Source organism: Saccostrea cucullata, unplaced genomic scaffold (genome assembly GCF_032062105.1).
Source record: "Saccostrea cucullata isolate Sc308-1 unplaced genomic scaffold, CSIRO_AGI_Scuc_v1 ctg62, whole genome shotgun sequence".
Classification (NCBI taxonomy): domain Eukaryota; kingdom Metazoa; phylum Mollusca; class Bivalvia; order Ostreida; family Ostreidae; genus Saccostrea; species Saccostrea cuccullata.
The window spans coordinates 800,157-822,341 of record NW_026937804.1 but is presented as its reverse complement, the minus strand read 5'-3'; the positions used below and the strand labels follow the sequence as shown (position 1 = coordinate 822,341).

The following is a 22,185-nucleotide window of genomic DNA, read 5'->3' as shown; positions in this document are numbered from 1 at the left end:
ATCACTTTACACAAATATGCCATGGGCGTCGGAAGGAAATTGAAAGTTGGGGGCTAATCAAAGTGGGAGGGGGGAGGGGGGCTAAACAACAAAAAAAAAATCCCATTTTTAATACCTATGTAATGTCTATTCTTGCAAATAAAGTGGGGGATCTGAAATGCCCCCCCCCCCCCCGGTTCCGACGCCTATGTATGCGATTGGAGAAACTAATGGCTGCTGTTAACAGGTTGGGGGGAAACGTAAATTCCGCTATAATAGTGGTATCTCACTATTATAGTGAAATTACGCTATATTTCCTGCCGTAGATACCCTCAATTTCATCCGATACCATGCAAGGTGTTTGAACCGCAAGTCATAGTGGGTATTAAAATGATCAAAACTGTCATGCTGGCATGTTTTGAATTTTAATAAATTTTCTACCGTTGCGTTTAATAATGCGAGCACTCTTTTTTTAACGGAAGTTGCATTTTTAACATAGCAACCGATGATTACAGGGTATTTAAGCCTGTTTGAATCTCATTTATTCCTCATTTAAGTGCACAAATTGATGCTTGTTACAATTGTCAACTAGGACTGGAAAGGGTTTATGGCATTAAACAAGAAAAAGATTATTTCTGTCTGCATGGTTACGGGTATGGAGGCCCGTTATGGTAAACGTAAAGACCCAATATGGCAAACATAAAAAAGAGTATGTTGATAAACTCGATTATATCTTCTTAACAAAATCAATTTATAATAAATAATTCAAAAATTACCTATGAAAACGATCGTTGAAAACACATCTAATTTTTAATTTCGGCTGGTTAATTGTTTATTTCAGAAAAAAGACTCAATTTACTTTGGTGTCGGGAATATTTTACAAGAGTGCCTGTAACCTTATTTTAACACATGTTAAATTGGAATTCTTAATATCAGAAAATGATTTTCTGATATCAGGAATTCGGATTTTTGATATCAAAATATCTTGCTTATTTTCTGATATCAAAGAATATATTTTCTGATATCAAAAAATAAAATCGAATTTCTGATATCACAAAATGATTTTTTGATATCAAAAATACCTTAAAAATATTAAAACGGCACCCCATAGAAAAAGGGAGTTCAGGCGGAAACGTTCAATGGTGTCTTACGTTGTCAAAAGAGAGAGACGTGTCACGGTTAGAGCGGTATGAGAAACTAAAGTTTTTCTTATGGTTTTGTTCAAAGAATTTTGACAAAGGACTAAATTATACATAGAAATAGTATACAATGGATGTCAATAATTCTTTTAAAAAGTGAAATAAGTGAATGTGTTCGTGAATCTCAAATATTTTTAAATGAAACGAAGCAATGTGAAGGGGAAGCGTTTAAAGGTGTATGACGGCGTGTATCCGTCATATGACGTTATGTAGGTGCGGCGACTACCATAATCTCAATTTGTATAAAATTCGATATTTTGAAAAGTATAAAACATTTTGATTTGAATTTTTCAGGACTGATTTGATAAAAATATACTGTAAATCACATTTTATTCGCTAGAACTTTATTTTCGCGTAATTAGCGAGACCGTATGCTCGCGAAAATTTCATTCTCGCGTATAATAGAATTCCTTAAGATTATATAGAGCAATGACCACAATTCGTGAAAATTTTGTCTCGTTTGTAAAGAGTCAATGATTATCTCGCGAAAATAAGGTGTTGCGAAAATTAAGTGATCTACAGTAGCTTCCATCATGTATAATTTCGTTGATTTAGCACCGAATTTTTCAATACCCTGCTTATGGGAATACATCTGAGGAGAATTAAAACTACAGGCAAGGTAAACTTCTTTAACAATCAGATTAATAATTTTTATTTCTTATAAAACTCTTTAATTTCAATATGGGATACGATATTATTGAGATGAAACATATGAAGATAATTTATACAGTATTCAAGATCAAATGCCCATTAAACAATACCAAACTGGAGCAGAGCAAACACGAACCTCCAATACATCAGAAGTGAAATCAGGTGCCATGGCGGAGTGGGCATTCTCTGCCAACTGTCACATCCGCCATGTGTTCCTTGTCATGGTCACGAAGTGACAGATTCATTTAAGAGATTTACTGAATAATAAACCAAATCTATTTTTTCTTTTTTTTATGCCCATGTTTTCCCAATTACAATTTTACCGAAGAAGGAAAAAATCAACTTCATTATATGCATGAACAGTATAGGCATATTACGAATGTACATATTTAATCATATAAACTTAGAAATACTAGAATTTTAAACTCTGGCCATAATTTGAAAGAATAAAGCCAAGATTTTCATGTACAATATTGGAAAACAAAGGTTCATGAAACATTATGGCAATATAAAAATCAAGATAATTTGGCAACTTAATCTCTGATACTGAAAGTACTGTTTAGAGTATATATCCAAGTTTGATATTGTGATATTTTTCCATTTGTTGAACGTATTCAATAAATAATTCATCAGAGCAAAGAGCTAGAGTTTTCCCAGCTAAATCTTCATTGGAAAGATGTCCCTGGAAGACTTCTGGGAGAGAACTCGATCTATATCTCTCAATTACATAGTATGTTGTTCTTTTCATGTACTCACACCTATCTATAACTTGCATCCATTCATCCTGATTTAATTCAGATGCTTCGATAATGGTTGTTTTCAAATATTTTATAATTCTATACCATAATTTTATCCAACAAAATGCAAATGTCAGTTCTTCGTGTGATGAACCTTTCGTTTCAAATTCTGGCCAAGCAAAACACGGAACTTCTAAGATGTAACCCCAGGTGTTTATGCTTCTGGCAAAAAATGTCGGCATTTTGATGTCAAAGAGTGAATTGGCCAAGTAGTCTAAAATATCATGTATACATGGGGCGTATAGTTTACGATTTACACATTTATTTCCCCCGTACACATGAAATAGGAAAGCTGATTTTAACACGTACGAAGAGACATTCATACACTTTCCTGTTAAATCGTTTTCTCCTATCAGAAGAGATTTTAGAATTTTATAAGACTCTTTATGATGTTCGTCCATGTTCTTCATTAGTTCAAGTTCCATTGCCGCGAACGATATAAACAAACATGGTGGTTTCGGGAAATGATCAACGTGACACGATTTGGTTACAATGTGACATCCATGTTTGAAAAGTAATTCCTTAAATTCAGGTGGAAAGTCTGAAAAAGAGGTAACCATTTCTAGATTCGGATGTTCAATTGCCAACATTAAATCAACGCCAATAGTCGTATTTTCTATGGGGACAAGAGGATTTTTTACTTTATAGTCTGATTCCGGAATATGAAACTTTTTCTCATAATTGAAATATAATTTTTGTTTTAAATCGACAGGTTGCGTGGTGAATATCTTTCCTGAATGTTTTTCTACACCCAATTTTCTTGCCTCCGAATGTATGGTAATTTTTTTCCAGAAATTCAAAAGAAATGATTGTCGGTTTCCAAAATAATTCTCGAACATATGACTTGTGGAGTGACAGTGGAGCAAATAAGGTTGTAAAATATCAATGGCTCTTTGGGACTTGAGTTGAATTTTCCAGTACCACCGATTGCATCCGCTTTGAAGAATTATTGAATCTGGTGTTGAAAGTGTTTTCAAAACCACCATAAAGTCGAATTCATTGACAGAACTGATTTTGTGCCTTCGAAGAAACTGCCGACAGGTAATATTTTGGAGAATTGGAATTCTGGACTTTTTTCACCTACAACATGTAATATTTCCTCCACCAGTTCCTGGACTCCTGTTTCGATGTCTCTTTTCTCCTCACCCTTCTCTTTGACGAGGCAGCGACTACGGAAGACGTATCGCAAAAAAGCCCTCTGCTTAAACGTGTTATCTTTTGGTTCTGAAAATTAATTATAGACATTTGTCACCTAATTTACATGATAATTAAAACACAAATCTGTGATGCATGCAGTCCTTGAACAATTAAAGTTTGACTGATGATGAATTAAAAAATTTGTAGAAAATGTTTCTATTTGGAGAAAAATGGATACGTATTCTTCTCTAATAAGGTTCTTGTTACACTCTAGTGGTTTCGACAGTTATATCAATATTACATGTTCAAAGAGTGAATGTGAAAAAAAGGACCAGAAAGATACTACCTCATGTATCTGAAATGTATTTTTCAGAAACAGATGTAGATGAGATTTTAAAAAAAATGTACATAAAGTAAATTGTGTCACTGCACTTCTAAATAATAAATACAGTACGTACCCATTATACACTGATACATATAATATCATTATAACTTCCTCTTTCGTTTTAAATCTGATGCTACAATGAAGTGCATTGAAGTGGTAAAATTTTCCGTTTGGATGAAACGTTCTGAGTCATGTTTTGAACGTCAATTATAACAGAATGACACGCCCATTTCTTTAGAAACGAACAAGATATATTCGTCGTAATGTTTTAGAACACCCCATTCTTTGCGACAAGGAACATGAGTTACACCGAAATGGAGATTTTTTAAATTATAAGAGAGATTTAGAGAGTTCCAGCTTCTGTAAAACACGTATTGCAACGAATTTGTACATAATTATGAATTTATCATGTTTATTGGAGTTTCCATAACACATGTTTTGGTCGAACACGTGCTTACTCTGTGTTCATGTAGACCGTCAATTTGATTGGCTATTATATTTATGGAATACCTGTTCTACGGGTATTCGAATGAACCATTTTACCGATTTCTCCTTTCTAAAGAAATGGGCGTATCATTGTATGACAATCAACGTTCTAAAGATAGCTCAGAACGTTCCATTCAAACGGGAAATTTTACCACTTCAATGCGCTTCATTGTATATACAAAAAATTTTACCTTCGTAATAATAAGAGAATGTCATATATAAATGTTTTGGATTCCGTTCAATTGAAGCAAATAGAAAACTGATTTTGTCATTGTACATAAACAAAATAACATGTGACAAAAACAAATTTATGATAAAAAAGCATTGTGAGAAATGTAGTATGAAATATAAAAGCCTCGGCTTTTAACTTTCAAACAACGTTTCTCGACCTCGGAGGTTATCCTGCATCATTCATGAAAACGCGGACTTTATTTCTTTAATATTTTTTTTATCATTTTGCGCGAATGAATCAGGTTAATGTACATAAATGTTAAATGTAAGTTAATAAAATATGAACAGAAAATTGCTTATTAATCGTAAAGTGTTATGTAAACATTTTATAATGACATTGTCGACTTCATTCTTACCTGACTCCATGCTATATCCGCATTTCTAAGAACGTCTGGTTGGACTTGCTAACTATGACACAATTTCACATTGTTATATGGATTTACCAGCTATATTTTCTAAGTTTGAAGTGGCGATACTCTTGAAAAAAGATATTATTCATATATATATACTGTTCCTTATCTCCATGTGTTTCATTTATGCCATTACTTCATGTTTCACTTTTATCTATATATATATTTATCTATATATAATCAAGAACGATAGGTTTTCTGACGTCAGCATAAGTTTTTGGTGTGTTTTTTTTTAATCAAGTACATGTATTGTGTGTACGTATATACCAATGCCATTTCAAATTAATATGGTACTCAATTAATGACTAAAAATGACTTGAAACAACTTCAATGGTTATCTTACAACAAAGCCTTATGATAAACGTGATGACTTTCATTTTTCAATCGTCAACTTCCCTTACTTATGCAGCAATATACCTTTACCACCTGCAAAGGGGGTTCATATCTCTCAGTTGATTCGAAGCGCAAGACCACTCTCTACATATGAATGATATCTAAAACGAATCAATTTCTATTAGTTGTATTGTTTGAACTATTTCGGCATGCGCAAGTATAATGAACAGTAGTTGTTAGGTCACAATATATAAGGTGCTGGTCAGGCGTGAAGTGGTCATCGACGAGAAATCAACCAGTTTCGAACACGCTTTTACCTGTAGCACGTATGACTGAGTCGAATTTTAGCCACGTGGGAAAGGAGCGGGCTATTCATGTTTTGTCTCAAAGTGAACAATCCGGCTCTACAGAGAGTTCTGGAGACGATTTTACAACTGAAGATGCATTAAATACATTTTCTCCGACAAAAAGAGAGGGCATAGTAAGATGACAAAAACAAGAAATTGTCTGTGAACTGAATTTAAGTAAGAAAACGATGGAGAGAAAGGTATTTGACTTTCAGTATTAAAGTAAGTAAATATAGTATGAATTTTAATATTAAATGCAAATAGAGAAAATGACATTAAAAGAGCAGTTAAGTTGCTGGAAAATAACAGAATAGAAACAATTATTCAATCGAATAAATGAAACTATAGTTTTTACGTATTAAGGATAATGGGATTGTTTACATGAATATGAAGACAATTCAATTATTTATGATGCCAATGATGATTTTAAGCTTCGGCAAGGTATTTCAGAGTAAAGAAAAGAAGTATCCTGGTTAGAAAGCACAGTCCTTGACAGTTTCCCGCTCGTATGGGCAGAATTTTGGAAGGTAATAACTGCATACACAGCACCTCCTGTCAATTTTATTGCAAGAGTTATTTAACATTTGATTTTGTGCAAAGCATAGGTACTTGAAATATTCCTAGATGGAAGTCGGCACCTTTTTGACTTTAATTAGAGAATTTTTAGAATTGTTCTATATCATATTCACGAATGAAATAATATCACAATCATTGTAATTGTTTTCTGAAAAATTTATCTTGCAGAGAATGTGTTTTGTAAGTTTTAGAGTAATGTTTTATGCTTTATGCGTTTCCATCTTCCAAAAAATTTATTAATCTAATTTCATACTAAAAGAAACCTTTTGGATAATTACTTTTCAACAGATGTAATGCAAATAAGTGTTTCGTAAAAGAATTATAAAATGTATGTATATTTTCTTCATATATAATCAATTATTCAACCTTTAAAAGTGTTAAGTGTTGCCAAGGGCAATAACTCCTTGTGTATTCAGGCATTTTAATTGTACATATAAAGTAAAATGATTTCTCTGATATTAACATTTCTCATATCTTAGAAGTCTACGGAACATAATCATAATTATGTATTTTAACCATTTTTATGTATTTTTTACGCAGTGGTTATAATATTGTTCACTTAAAATGAACTTTTTTTAATACTAACATTCATTTTTGTTTAGGGAAGGTCCATTCTTTTACGGATCCGATTTTAAATTTACACCCCAATATAAAATTCAGAATGATGATAACGTTTTATTAAAACAATTCTATTTGGATGATTGATAATAATATAGCAAGTATGTATTTCTTTATTATAGTGCCACTGTGCATAAAAAGCTTTCATGGAAATTAACGCTATAGCATTCTGTTCATAGGATCTATGTAACCTACACATAGTTTACTATTCCTGAATATTTAAAATCATACTCTGTTAAATTAAATAAATAAATGTTTTTTTCTATTTTGAATTCATAAAATAGTGTGGACTCTGAGGAGAAATATCGTTATATTAGTAGATGTTTTTAATTTTGAAATTTGCAGTTTAATCATATATTTTTCACTTTTAATAGACAATGATAAAATTCAAGTCGAATTTATTTTTTGAAACCAATTAATTAGGGATGTCAAATCGGTCAATTTTTAGTACTCGGTTACTCGGACGTTTTTTCGATCGAGTACCCGGGTACTCGGTAAAAGTGTAAATAAATATGAACAAGTCAATTGATGACTGTAAAACATTGTAAACTCTTGTAGAAATAAAACCACATGCTCTGATTGGAGGTTTACCCCTAAATGTATTTCTGTTGTCAGAATGATGAGCACTTGTTACGACGAAATTTAAATAACATTTTTTTGAAGTTCAATTTAAATATCAGATAAACACAAGAAATAAAATTATAAGAGGTTCACAGTGTTTTTGTAAAAAAAAAAAAAAGATCTACTTCGTAAATGTAATGTAACTTTGTTGCGTTTGACGTCCAGGAAATCGGTATTTTAAAGCCTTTGCCTTCAACCATTTGTTTTGGCATGTAATCAAACACAACCAATCAACAATCGCACGTGTAATATCATTTACGGCTTCTCGGAGAATTGACAAAATTATTTAATTTATTTAAATAAATTAGACTTTAAACGATGTTCAGTGAAAACAAATAATTAAAGCAAACCAAAAATAAGGGTAGAAGACAGCCAAAGGTGAGAAAAGCCAGGTAACAGGTGCTTGGTCACGATAATTACTGTATAAACACTGTCACAAGCAATTACGGTCATTTAGAGGCGTAGGAAATCCTAATTACTGCATGTACAAGTGCAAGGAGCATTTTAAGTTATAAAACAGATTGTTTAATGCATTAATGAATAAGTTTAAAAACATTCAAAAATATACATCCGAGTAACCGAGTACCGATTTTAGTATTCGATACTCGGACGTTCGATCGAGTACCCGGTTAACCGGGTACTCGTTGACATCCCTACAATTAATGTATATTATTATGATTATGTTTCAGTTTATTGGAAAGTGTGTAAACAGCTTTGACAGTGCAGTTTTTCTTGATTGGGTAATGTATTACAGCCTTTATGGGGCTTTTGTAATTGAGCCTTTATATGGCAATTTTGTTTAAGCCTTAATGGGGCTTTTAAGATTAAGCCTTGGTGGGGCAATTTTCTTTTATGAAGCCTTAATTGGGCTTTTGTAATTTGGCCTTGATGGGGCATTTTTGACTAAGCCTCATGGGGCTTTTGTATGTTAGCCTTGATTGGGCAAATTTGACTAAGCCTTAATGGGGCTTTCGTAATTTAGCCTAGATGGGGCAATTTGATAAGCCTTGATCGGGCTTTTTGTTTTTTAGCCTTGATTGGGCAACTTTGACTAAGCCTTAATGGGGCTTTTGTAATTTAGCCTTGATGGGGCAATTTGATAAGCCTTGATGGGGCTTTGTTTTATAGTCTTGATGGGGCAATTATGACAAATCCTTAATGGGGCTTTTGTATTTTAGCCTTGATGAGGCAATTTTGATAAGCCTTGATGGGGCTTTATGATTTAGCCTTAATGGGACTAATGATTTAATGTGAATTGTCCGTAAAAGATATTGTAAAATTAAGCCTGAATTGGGCATTGTGAATAATTTTATACTGTTTAATAACATTTTATGATTTAGATTATATGCTTTTTTTTAATTAGATGAGTACTAGTATATGAATAACTATTATTTTAAATTTCAGATCATTTGTAGCTTTTCGCATTGGAAAATAATTAGAGATTCAGGAGCCTAGACTTACGGACACGGAACTCTAAATGAAGGATTTAGTATTGAATTTTGGATTGATAACAAACATACAAATACACATGTTATTTTTGTAGGTTTTAGAAGTCCTGGATTAAAATCAAATTTCATGCATTGCCTGACAATCCTTTATTGTTGCCGTTTATTTATCTTAATAATCATCTTAATATAATTCATCAAAATACAAAAACAATACTAGGTTGTATCGGACAAATGTAAATTAATGAAGCATATTATAACATTTAGTGGACATATAACATTATATCAAATAATTGGTGTTCTTACATTCTTGTGATTTTGGTTTAGAAGAGGGAAGAAACTTTTATTAAACCTGTAGTTCAGAAGTATTCTAACACATATTCCAGTTTCGAACAATAATTGTTTTTACTGCCGAAATTCAAACATAATTTTCTCTAAAATATCATATTGTGTTTCCTCTTCACTGCTGTGTTTTATATATCTTTAAAAACAAAATTGTTTTACAGCTATACTTCGATCATTTCTTTTGCAGTTGAATGCATGCAGCACCTTTGTCGTCGAACTGGTTGATAGGCGCTCAACACATTCTATATCTGTGTTCTGTTGTTTATTCACTAAGATACTTAGAATAGAAATATTTTATGTTCGGATGAGTGAAATGAAGGAGAACATAAATCAATTTCTATTAGTTGTATTGTTTGAACTATTTCGGCATGCGCAAGTATAATGAAAAGTAGTTGTTAGGTCACAATATATAAGGTTCTGGTCAGGCGTGAAGTGGTCATCGACGAGCAATCACCCAGTTTCGAACACGCTTTTTTTGATTTATTAAAGGAATCACTGTCTAGTTTTTTGGGTATGCCAGGACATTTGCATGCATACAAAGCCCCCGTGGTTCCTGATCTTTCGCTTGGTGAAATTTACATTCCAGTAGAATTATCATTTAATTTAAATTTAAACAATATTTTATTCACAGATGTTATTGTGAATAGGATTGGGCAGCAGGCGCAGCCTATTTTAGCCCTCTCCCTACATTTAGGTCAAGGTACAAAACAAATAGTGATAATAAAAGAATGTACAAAAGAAGAGAGAAAAAAAACACAAACAAAAATGAAAAAAGTAACATAGAAAAAAACAGAAAAAGTCATATATAGGAAATTAAACAAAAGAGAAAAATAGAATGAACAAAATAACAAGAAGGGCAAATTACAGGGGGAGACAAAATACAAAGTAGTACCGGTTTGGGAGTACTTCTAACAAATAAAAATTATCATGAAATCAACTCGATTAATTTTCAAAGAGTAAAGGAAATTCCATCCTCCTGTGATGTCATAGGTTTTTACAAAAGTAAATTAAATTTATTGTCACAGTTGATATTTAATTAGATACTTTGTGAATAATTCATATTTGATTAGCGCGCATTGCTAATCAAACGTAGCGCTGTTTGTGTGAATGAGTGCCATGTGTGAATGTTTTGTTTGTCACGTGAGGTTTCTATTTTTAGCTTCCCAACCGACCAGGTATACGAGTACGACCAGTGGACCAATGACAGACCTCTATCTGATAATTAGTATGCATGTATACTAACTTCGTGCACTCATTCATTCATTACTCGAATCCAGCGTTTTCTCTGAAACGATTGACCCTGTGACATTATACTCAAAAGAACAATACATTTTGGAAAAAAGATTTTCAAAAATGCATATTTCCTTTATTTAATCAATTATTCAATTAAAAAAAAAAGATGTTGACAAGGGCAATAACGCCTACTCATGTAGCTTATCCAGGCTTTTTCTTTATTGTACTTCTACTGAAAAATACTTTTCTTATATTCACAATTCAGAAGTATTTTATCAGTAGCAAGTATTGGGAATTTTTAGCATCACAATTATGCATTTGACTCAGTTTTTACATAATAATCAATTTTATTCATGATGCTGTTACAAAAAATGTACGATTTTTTTTATGTTGTCATATGCTTCTGTCTATTTATGTCTCCCACCTTAAATAATATGGCAGACTATACATTTTTGGAAATAATTGGTAAATTTAATCTTAATTAAATGAAAATAAATTCATTTTTTGTACTTTTAACCATTAAAATTGTATGGGCAGACAGACATTAACAAAGGGAAAACAAAGAAATGAAAATATTATTAGAATGATGCATAATTTTGATATGTATATTTAATATTTTACATTGTATTTTGTAGATTGTAATGTGGAAATTACTTCTTGGGGTCTGCTTCCAGTGCATCTCTGATAATTTCGCGTGTTTATTGTACATATCGCAAATAAACTGGTTGATACCCAGGTAGCACAAAACATTTTCAAAACATTTTATTGGTGTTGTAAAAAGGTTTTTTCGAAACATTTCAGACTAAACATTTTAAAAACATTTTTAAAACATTTCCTCTTCTCTTTATAACATTTTAAAAACATTTTTAAAATGTTTTCAAGAAGCTTATGATTAAATCCCTTTGGAACATTTTTCTAAAATATTTTTGAAACGTTTTTAAAATGTTTCAAAAGGTATGTTTAGCTTTCAAATATCAAAGATTTTTATAGAACGTTTTAAAAACGTTCTAAAAACGTGAAATGAAACATTCCCTTTCTATAAATCTGAAACATTGCATGAATACGTTTCTGAAACATTTGGAAGGAACGTTGTCAAAATGTTTTTGAAACATTCTTAATTCATTTAAGGAACATTTCTAAGAGTATGTATAGCTTCCAAATATTAAAGATCTTATAAAACGTTTTAAAAAACGTTCTTAAAACATGAAATGAAACATTCTTTTTCTGTAAAACTGAAACATTGCTTATACGTTTCTGAAGAAATTGTAAGGAATATTTTTAAAATATTTTTAAAACATTCTTAATATCGCTGTTAGTTATAAACATTAAATTCCGGATACTTTTCGGCCTAGGCAGTGAAAATGTTTATTTAAACATTAACTAAAATAATTATTTTCACTACAATTGAAACATTTATAGTTTTTGTAACATTTTTTGGAAACATTTTCAAAATGTTTCTGAAACATTTATGTAATTGCGGCACAATTTAAATTCATTTATAAACTTTAAAAGTATATTGTGAGAATAATTTTAGAACATTCAATTTAATGTGTTTTCCTTTTTTAAAGACTTCATTTTTCATTGCTGCAACATTTTTTAATGTTATTATCAAAATGTTCTTAAAACATTCAAATAATGTATGATTGCGATTTTCCTACAATTTAGTTTATGAAGTAAAAAAAGAATATATAGAAAGAATAGTGTTGAAATGAGGAATTGTAGTGATTTTTTAATTGAAAGATTTTTTCCGGTATTTTATAATGATTTCTAGTTTTGGCTTATTGATTAAACAGACAAATATAAAGTCCTTTAATTAAAACAAATCAAAAAATCAATAAATGAAAGGATAGGCAAACACAAAATTTAAAATATAAATAAAATGTAAAAAATCATAAGCATTTGATAAAACTCTTAATGTATTTTTTAAAAATGTTCTTAATCATATCTGTGATCCACTCCCAGGATTTTACTCTGAGGCATTAGATAGGGATTGGCACACTGGTCAGTTTCAGTGTCATAATAACCTATTATGCAATTTTCCTGCTGGGCAGCGCGTTATAGAGTATAGTGGTTTGCAGCTTATCTAGGCCAAATTTTGAATTCTGGTAAACAAGATGTGCGCGCTTACTCCGTGCCGATTTGAATGAGAAGACTTTGCACCATATAACAACAATAATAACCTCGGGATTTATTAACTTTGAATGGTAAGAATTATTCCTTTATCATAGACTTTAAAAGATCATTTAAAAATTACTTTTATACTACCAGTGCATGATCAATAACTTTGTACAGATGTATGTAGCATTAAGAAATGACAAAGCGTTAAGGTTATACACATGTATTTGATATGAATATTTCATTCTTAAGTCAACACAATTTAATCCTTAATTCAAGTATTCATTGTCTTTGTGGAATGTTTTAAAATCATCAAACAATATGTTGATTTAAAAATGAAATTTCTTTACAGCATGGTGTTGATTGCATCATCCGTATTTTCAAGTCCCCCCATTCAAAAAACCCGCCTTTGGTGAAGGCAAAGGTGTACGTAAATACTATTACTCTTCAGTAATATTGTCATAGTAATTATTTTTCTGCTTTTTTCAATGCAAATGAGGAAAGAACTTAAATTTGATATAATTATTTAAAATATTTTTTTGTATATTTTCATTGATCATCTTAAGATACATTATATGTAGAACGCTGATACAAACACAACTTTCCTTATCTTTACAGGTTGTGCTATTCGTTCCGAGGGGCGGATTCCTTATCAGCCTGATTCTAACTAAGTCTTATAGATCCGCCGCTCTGTTCGACCTATACTGTGAACATAGGATTTCTGTGATTCTGTTCTTTCAAAATTCAGTGAATGGATTAGACGCCGTTTTCACCCTTTAAAAATCCGGTGACTTGAAAGAAAATAAATAAAAACTTGTACCGAGAATGGAATTTAAATGTGATTAACATATTGAATATGGGTTTGTATTAAAGGTTCAAAAAATAAATATAATTTGTGTTTATTTTCTTTTTAAATATAAATATATCATTATTTAATGAGAAAAGTAAAATTTCAGTAAAAATACTTTTGTAACCTCGACGTAAATGTTTTGAAAACGTTTTAAAAACCAAACAAATTAAACGTGAAAAAATACATTTTTGAAAATGTTTTGTTACATTTTATAACAATGTTATGATAACATTTGTTGAAATATTTTGTAAAATGTTTTAAAAACATTTTAAAAAACCATACAAAATCACGCGATTACAACATTGTTCAAAAATGTTTTCGTAACATTTTAAGAAAATGTTCCAGAAACATTTGCTGAAATATTTCACAAAAATGTTTTAAAAACGTTTAAAAAACCATACAAATTCACGTGATTAAAACATTAATGAAAATGTTTTTGCAACATTTTAAGAAAATGTTCTGACAACATTTTGCTGAAATATTTCACTAAAATGTTTTAAAAACGTTTAAAAAACCATACAAAATCACGTGATTAAAACATTTTTTAAAATGTTTTCGCAACATTTTGAAGATGTTTTAAAAACATTTTTAAAATGTTTTTGTGTTAACTGGGTAGGCGCTCATCACACTCTATATCTGTGTTCTGTTGTTTATTCACTAAGATACTTAGAATAGAAATATTTTATTTTCGGATGAGTGAAACGAAGGAGAACATAAGGTAAGTTATTGACGAACAAGTTGATAAAACAAGAATATCAGCAGTCTTGTTAAAAGTCATCATTTCGTAAGTACTATGGTCAATACAATGACCTTGTCACCAAGAACAATCTATCATTAAGCCAAATGCTGACTGACCATTCCAAACTATATACTGTTAATTATTTTAATTACACGATGAATTGTCGACGGATTTTTCCATTTTCTGGCTTTTGATTTTGCATATTTAAATTCAGATACTTTACTTCAGAAATATATTATAGGTGATGTCTGCCAACCTTGGGTGCGCTGAGAACAAAAAGTAAACATTTCTATATAATAATTTTACCAAATACCATATCCTTAGGTTACAAAGAAAATATAACTATACACAACTGAATAAATGTTTTGGTACATAATTTCACGTTTGCAGACAATATCTTTTGACATGCTGTCATGAACTGCACAGCCATACATTTCAGGAGAGAGCCTAAAATATGAATGAAGTATAGAAATACTGAACGGTATCAAAATATGAATGAAGTATAGAAATACTGAACGGTATCAAAATATGAATGAAGTACATAAGTATTGAACAGTATACTAGTTCAAAAGTTCAATGAAATGATACAAATCGGGAGCGGATCAAACACAGAAACGTCAGAGGTGGGATCAGGTGCTTTGAAGGAATATGCATCCTCTGTCGACAAGTCACATCCGCTATGCATTTCTTTTCTCTCTGTAACCATTTCTTTGAAAATGTCTAAATTGTACATTTCAAAATTGTTTCTCCTTCTAAAAAGCTTTTTTTAAGAAAAAACAACCAAAAAAAAACAATGTTGTCTTTTAAATGAGTGTAAAGAACCAAGATGGAATTTCATAGACAACAGCAAGTGATTATCGCAGAATTTTTTTTCAATATAGGGTACGATATCATTGAGATGAAATATATGGAGATAATTTCAACAGTATTAAAGATCAAATGCCCATTAAACAATACCAAATTGGAACAGAGCAAACACGAACCTCCAATACATAGTGGGATCAGGTGTCATGGAGGAGTGAGCATTCTCTGCCGACTGTCACACCTGCAGTGTGTTCCTTGTCATGGTCGCGAAATGACGGATTCATTTAAGAGATCTACTGAATAATTAATCAAATCTATTTTTCTATCTTTATTATGCCCATGTTTTCCCAATTACAATTTTACAGAAGAAAGAAAAAATCAACTTCATCATATGCGAACAGTATAAGCATATTACAAATGTACATATTTAATCAAATAAACTTAGAAATGCTAGAATTTTAAACTCTGGTCATAATTAGAAAGAATAAAGCCAAGATTTTCATGTACAATATTGGAAAACAAATGTTTGTGAAACATGATGGCAATACAAAAATCAAGATAATTTGGCAACTTAATCTCTTATACTGAAATTATTGTTTTTAGAGTATATATCCAAGTTTGATATTGTGATATTTTTCCATTTGTTGAACTTATTCAATAAATAATTCATCAGAACAAAGAGCTAGAGTTTTCCCAGCTAAATCTTCCTTGGAAAGATGTCCCTGGAAAACTTCTCGGAGAGAACTCGATCTATATCTCTCAATCACATAGTAGATTGTTCTCTTCATGTACTCACACCTATCTATAACTTGCATCCATTCATCCTGATTTAATTCAGATGCCTCGATAATGGTTGTTTTCATATATTTTATAATTCTATGCCATAATTTTATCCAACAAAGTGCAAATATAACAGTCAGTTCTTCGTGTGATGAACATTTAGTTTTAAATTCTGGCCATGCGAAACACGGAACTTCTAAGACATAACCCCAGGTGTTTATGCTTCTGGCAAAAAATGTCGGCATTTTGATGTCAAAGAGTGAATTGGCCAAATAGTCTAAAATATCATGTATACATGGGGCGTGTAGTTTACAATGTACACATTCATTTCCCCCGTACACATGAAATAGGAAAGCTGATTTTAGCACGTACGAAGAGACATTCATACACTTTCCTGTTAAATCGTTTTCTCCTATCAAAAGAGATTTTAGAATTTTATATGTCTCTTTATGATGTTCGTCCATGTTCTTCATAAGTTCAAGTTCCATTGCCGCGAACGATATAAACAAACATGGTGGTTCCGGGAAATGATCCACATGACACGATTTGGTTACAATGTGACATCCATGTTTAAGAAGTAATTCCTTAAAATCAGGTGGAAAGTCAGAAAAAGAGGCAACCATTTCTAGATTCGGATGTTCAATTGCCAACATTAAATCAACGCCAATAGTCGTATTTTCTATGGGGACAAGCGGATTTTTTACTTTATAGTCTGATTCCGGAATATGGAACTTTTTCTCATAATTGAAATATGATTTTTATTTCAAATCGACAGGATGCATTGTAAATATCTTTCCTGGATGTTTTTCTACACCCAATTGTGTAGCCTCCAGATTTGCGGTAATTTTTTTCCAGAAATCCAAGGCAAATGACTGTCGGTTTCCAAAATAATTTTCGAACATATGATTTGTGGCATGACAATGGAGCAAATAAGGTTGAAAAATGTCAATTAGGGCACTTGTGGACTTGAGTTGAATTTTCCAGTACCACTGATTGCATCCGCTTTGAAGAATTATTGAATCTGGTGTTGAAAGTGTTTTCAAAACCACCATGAAGTCGAATTCATTAACAGAACCTATTTTGGTTCCTTCAAAGAAGCTACCGACGGGTAATATTTTTGGAGAATTGGAATTCTGGACTTTTTTCAGCTACAGTATGTAATATTTTCTCCACCAGTTCCTGGACTCCTGTTTCGATGTCTCTTTTCTCGTCATCCTTCTCTTTGACGAGGCAGCGACTACGGAACACGTGTCGTAAGAAAGCCCTCTGCTTAAGTCTTATCTTTTGGTTCTAAAAATGAATTGTAAAGACATCTGTCACTTACTTTACATGATAATTGAAAAAACACAAATTTTTGACGCATGCCTACTTTGAACATTTAAAGTTCAACCGATGAGGAATTTCAAAATTTGTAGAAATTGCTTTCTTTTGGAGAAAAAATGGAGACCTTTTCATACCTAATAAGGTTCCCGTTACTCTCTGGTGGTTTCGACAGTTATATCAATATTACATGTTTAAAGAGTGAATGAGAAAAAAAATGATCAGAAAGATGCTACAGTGTATCTAATGTATCTGAAATATATTTTTCAGAAATAGGTGTAGATGAGATAATTTTCATTTACATTGGGTGCGTTCTCAGTTCTACCATTACTACCAACTTTCAATATACCATTGGTGCAATAATTTGACAATGGTACCAACTGTACCAATAAACCATGAACGGATATCGGCATACAAATGTAACAATTTTACCAATGTTACCAATGGGAGTCCAATGGAGACGTTGGTAATACTGAATTACAGATTTCTTTGTCTTCTAAGTTACTGGCGCATGTCAGAATCGCAAGAAATTCATAGCAGACTCATATCCGAGAAACAACCCACATTAGGATCACACTTCTTTAGTTGCCATATCTATGAGTTTTATATAATCCATTTAATGGATCATGTCTAAATCATACTTCAAAATCGTGAATTTAAGTGTTTGATATGATTTTTATGTGATTTTGGCATGATTTGTTAAAAAGGCTTAGAGGAAATATAGTTTATATCATTGTGAATCCAGGATCCATGTCTTTCTAGCTTGTTGCCATGTCCATAACTGGCTGTGACGTCATTTACCAACATTAACCACACTCTAGACTGTCTGCAGAAAAACATACCATTGGCAAAAAACATTGGTACCAGTGGCATGCCAATGGTAATTAATTTTACCAACGGCAACTTTTGTCTACCAACGGCAGAACTGTGAACGCACCCATTGTTTCCTATCCAGTCCTTGCCTTCAGTGTTTCTACAGTGTATACATAAAACCCGGTAGCAAACTGTATACATAAAGTAAATTGTGTTGCTCCTAAATAATAGATACAATACATACCCATTCTACACAATACATTATTATAATATTATTAATACTTCCTCTTTCGTTTTAAATCTGATGCTGTACAAAATGTGTACCTTAGGATTAATAATAGAATGTTATTTGGAAATCTTTTGAATTCCGTTGAAAACTTGGAATTTTTTAAAGAATGGTTAAAGTATTCCATAGGCGCTCCCCATGTAATTCTGTAAATGACGTATGATAAGTATATATAGGTCTACCCCTCTATACTATAAAATATCCCCTTGGATATTTTATAGTATAGAGGGGTAGACCTATATATACTTATCATACGTCATTTACAGAATTACATGGGGAGCGCCTATATAGTATTCGTTCTTTTTTTTTTTGGGGGGGGGGGGGTATAAAAGGTTGAAGGGAGGGAACTGTTCTCCAAATCTGTCCTTCAAAATTGTTGAATTTGGTAAAACATTACAGATAATATCTATTATATATTATATAAATTGAACAATAGTTATCTAACAAAATACAAATTAATTTCATATTTAAACAGTGATCCGTTTATTAATAAAGATATATATATATGGTAGTCCGAGTTTGTTATAGTTCGGTTTAGTCCGAGTTTGTTATAATCCGACATTGTTATGGTCCGACTTATCTGTCAGCGGTCCGTCTCGAATCATAAAGGGACAGACCTACTTTCGTTAAAATTTCTCTGTGGTCAGTAAAACGTTTAGATACGCGTTATTTGCGTTTTATAAATCGAAACTTTGAAAAGACAAACAGTTGTAAACAAAAATGGCTACCGATGCATCCTCGTCAGCGAATCCAGTGGTAATAATTGTTAAATTTTGAAATCTATTTGTCAAAATAGTTGATAAATGGTCAGGAGTATTCAAGAAATATTCCAAAATTTTAATTAGAATCAGCAAATGTAGTTGTCTTGTATCATTTTGTCATGAAGGAAATTAAAAAAAGGTACATCTACAGCAGTGTACAGTGCAGTGTTTTCAGGAAGTTGTTCAAGCAGTCAAGCTTAAGTAAAACTAAAGTCGTCTTTCTGGACTTCTTTCTGTTTGAATTATGTTTGAATTATGTATCTAGAAAAAGTTCAAATATGGCATATTTAGTAGGCTTGGTGTAAAATTCTTAGGATGGAAAATTTAAAATGACTCCAATTCCAACATCACAAGGGATTTGACACAAAATTTGTCTCTCCAGTACATGTGTATTTTTAACAGTATTCAATATTTTATACATTTATAATATGATTCTTGTTTTGCGACCATTTTTTTTATGGCCAAATGAAAGTCCCTTTGCTTAAATGAATGCATCAACCGCATGTGTCATTGGTACTGTGTTACATGACTGTTGTCAGAAATATAGATTTCCCAAATTTTAATGTTGTTAATTTCAAATTCAATGCCTAAAAGTAATAGGGCTGATTTCAATCAGTTTATGATTATTTTTCTGCAATAAGCAGATTAATTCATTAAATCAAGGCAAGTTTATTTTAAAACTTTTGTCGTTATTCTCGCGTGAACGTGGCTTTATTTTGTGTTCTGACTTTGCATTTCTTTCCCATTTTACTCTTTTCCAAATTTTTTATGCTGTGCAATAGTCGGAATTTTCTGTTCTGACACAAAATTTGTAGTGCATGTCGCAGTGACGACGAGCGTCGCTGTATTGAATATTTTGTACATTTATATTATCATGATTAACAATTAGGAAATAAAATTAGTTACAAACTAATTAATGTAATTGGACTGAGTACTAATTAATGAATTAAATTCAATAGGAACCTAGTGACTTTACAAACATTTCACTGGAGGGTGACCCTGAACCACCCAAAAAGAAAACTCCACGGAGGTTGATCTACTGCAGTGATGGAGTTTTAGAAGAATACTCAACAGATGAAGAGGAGGAGAAACCCCCAGAACCAAAGATCAACCCGGTAAGGACTGTAATATAATCTGATCTAAGTACTCAAAAGTACAGAGACCTAGGCTCATTTACAGATTAGAGAGTCAACTGTTTCTACAAGAAATAAATATTGTACTAACAGTTACTTAAAAGAAGGCTCCAACAGAATGTGGAAAACTATATAATATAAAAGAATGGATAGGTCTTCAAGGTTACTCTGGCATTTAGCATTAAAAAAAACTGTCAAAAAATAGAATTCAGTTACAATTTAACAATACATCAAATGTAACATTGAACCCTTTAACATTGCTCAAATTAAAAGAGTCTGAATTTACATGATGTTTCTATTTGATGCAGGTGTGAGACAGTCTGTATTTAACAACAGTTTTCTCATAATTTCAGGTGCTTTTATCACTTGCTATTTTTACTAGCTGCTAACTTTCTAAAAGTCCTGAGCCCCTTTTACAAAAGAACTTACAACTATTATATACCAAAATTAAATTATGCTGATTACTTGCTGTTTTACATATTTATCTTTTATTTTAGAAAGAGCTGAATTGGTTGCCTTGGTTTTGGTATTACATTGTGAACACAGCAAAAGGAACACTATATGGTATAATGCAATTAAATTACAGTTACAAGATTTAAAGATTTAAAACTGATCATCAGGACAACTCTTATAATTACTGAGTCAGAGTAGTTAATTGGAATGTTTTTTGTATCAGCATTCAGATCAGTACCAGAAAACAATGATAATTTTTTTTTTCTATGAATATAACTAGCAAGTCTAATTTGAAATCTATTAAAATATCATACCAAAAAATTGTTACTATAACTTTCTATATACTTTGGATAGTGGCAGACACTTGTGGAGAAAAGCTAGCATGGTTTTTTGGCATCACCACACCAAAATATCAGTATGCAATAGATGAATACTACCGTCTTAAAGAAGAGGTAAGTTTGTATCTCAGGAAAATCAGTGTGTAATGAAGAAAAATAGCCATTATTTGCTGATGTTTAAGAAAAAGAATTAAAACTTTCTTTGGATGAAAATTACTGTACACTCCATTTAGAACCCATTGTCAGCATATTTTAGAACTTTTTGATAAATTTGATTTTTCCATAAAATGGCATGAAGATATACCAATTGATTGATCAACACTTGATTTTCAATTTGAAGCTTATAAAGCTTTTGCTTTCATTCGTATTCATAACTTAAAATTTTATTATTGTTTTCAGTTTCTTAATTTCAAAACAGGCATAATTAGTACTTTCCGGGAAGAAAAATACATGTTACCCTCCTAGATTAAAAAATATAAACCTGTCTTGTTTTCAGAAACAGTTTATCATATAATGTTGCATATTTTAGGAGGAGAGAGAAAAGTGCTCTATATTAAATATTGAAAAATAGCTTTAAAAATTGTTTTTGACACTTTTTCAGAATATGAGGAAATTGTCGCAATTTGTGACGTCATATAAACTAGCCAGAAAATTACGTCATTTTTGATAGATATGCAGTCACCAAAGATCTAAGGAATATTCAATGCACTGTTACTAAAACTAATTTGTTCTTGAAAACTGGGCAAAATCCAAATCAAAGCATTCATCAGGATTTAAGAAGGGATCAGATATAATACATTTGTATATTTATTATATTTCTAATTTTTTGTATGAATGGTGGTGTTCACTAATTAACAATATGTGATTATAGAATCTCTGGTTCTTTAAAGTCCATTGTAAAGTTTTTAAAAAAATGCTAGCCCTGTTGCCTTTTTTTAAATACAGACTACATTTCTCTTGAAAAAGATTTCTTCTTAAAGAATCAAAATATCAAATCATG

General features: G+C 31.4%; 2 protein-coding genes across 2 annotated transcripts; one reads left to right on the top strand and one right to left on the bottom strand.

The window, feature by feature from the left end:
- Nucleotides 1–2,133: 2,133 nt before the first annotated feature.
- LOC134248922 (uncharacterized) lies at nt 2,134–4,054 on the bottom strand. The gene is made up of 2 exons (XM_062731310.1): nt 4,002–4,054; nt 2,134–3,850 (listed from the first exon to the last, which is right to left on the bottom strand). Exon 2 carries the CDS (start codon nt 3,610–3,612, stop codon nt 2,389–2,391), a length of 1,224 nt encoding a protein of 407 aa, XP_062587294.1. The 5' UTR covers nt 3,613–3,850; nt 4,002–4,054; the 3' UTR covers nt 2,134–2,388.
- Nucleotides 4,055–19,152: 15,098 nt separating this feature from the next.
- LOC134248909 (protein FAM177A1-like) lies at nt 19,153–21,756 on the top strand. Its single transcript, XM_062731303.1, has 5 exons — nt 19,153–19,256; nt 20,221–20,376; nt 20,892–20,958; nt 21,202–21,299; nt 21,715–21,756. The coding sequence occupies exons 1-5, from the start codon at nt 19,221–19,223 to the stop codon at nt 21,754–21,756; spliced, it is 399 nt and encodes a 132-aa protein (XP_062587287.1). The 5' UTR covers nt 19,153–19,220.
- The last annotated feature ends 429 nt before the right edge of the window (nt 21,757–22,185 follow it).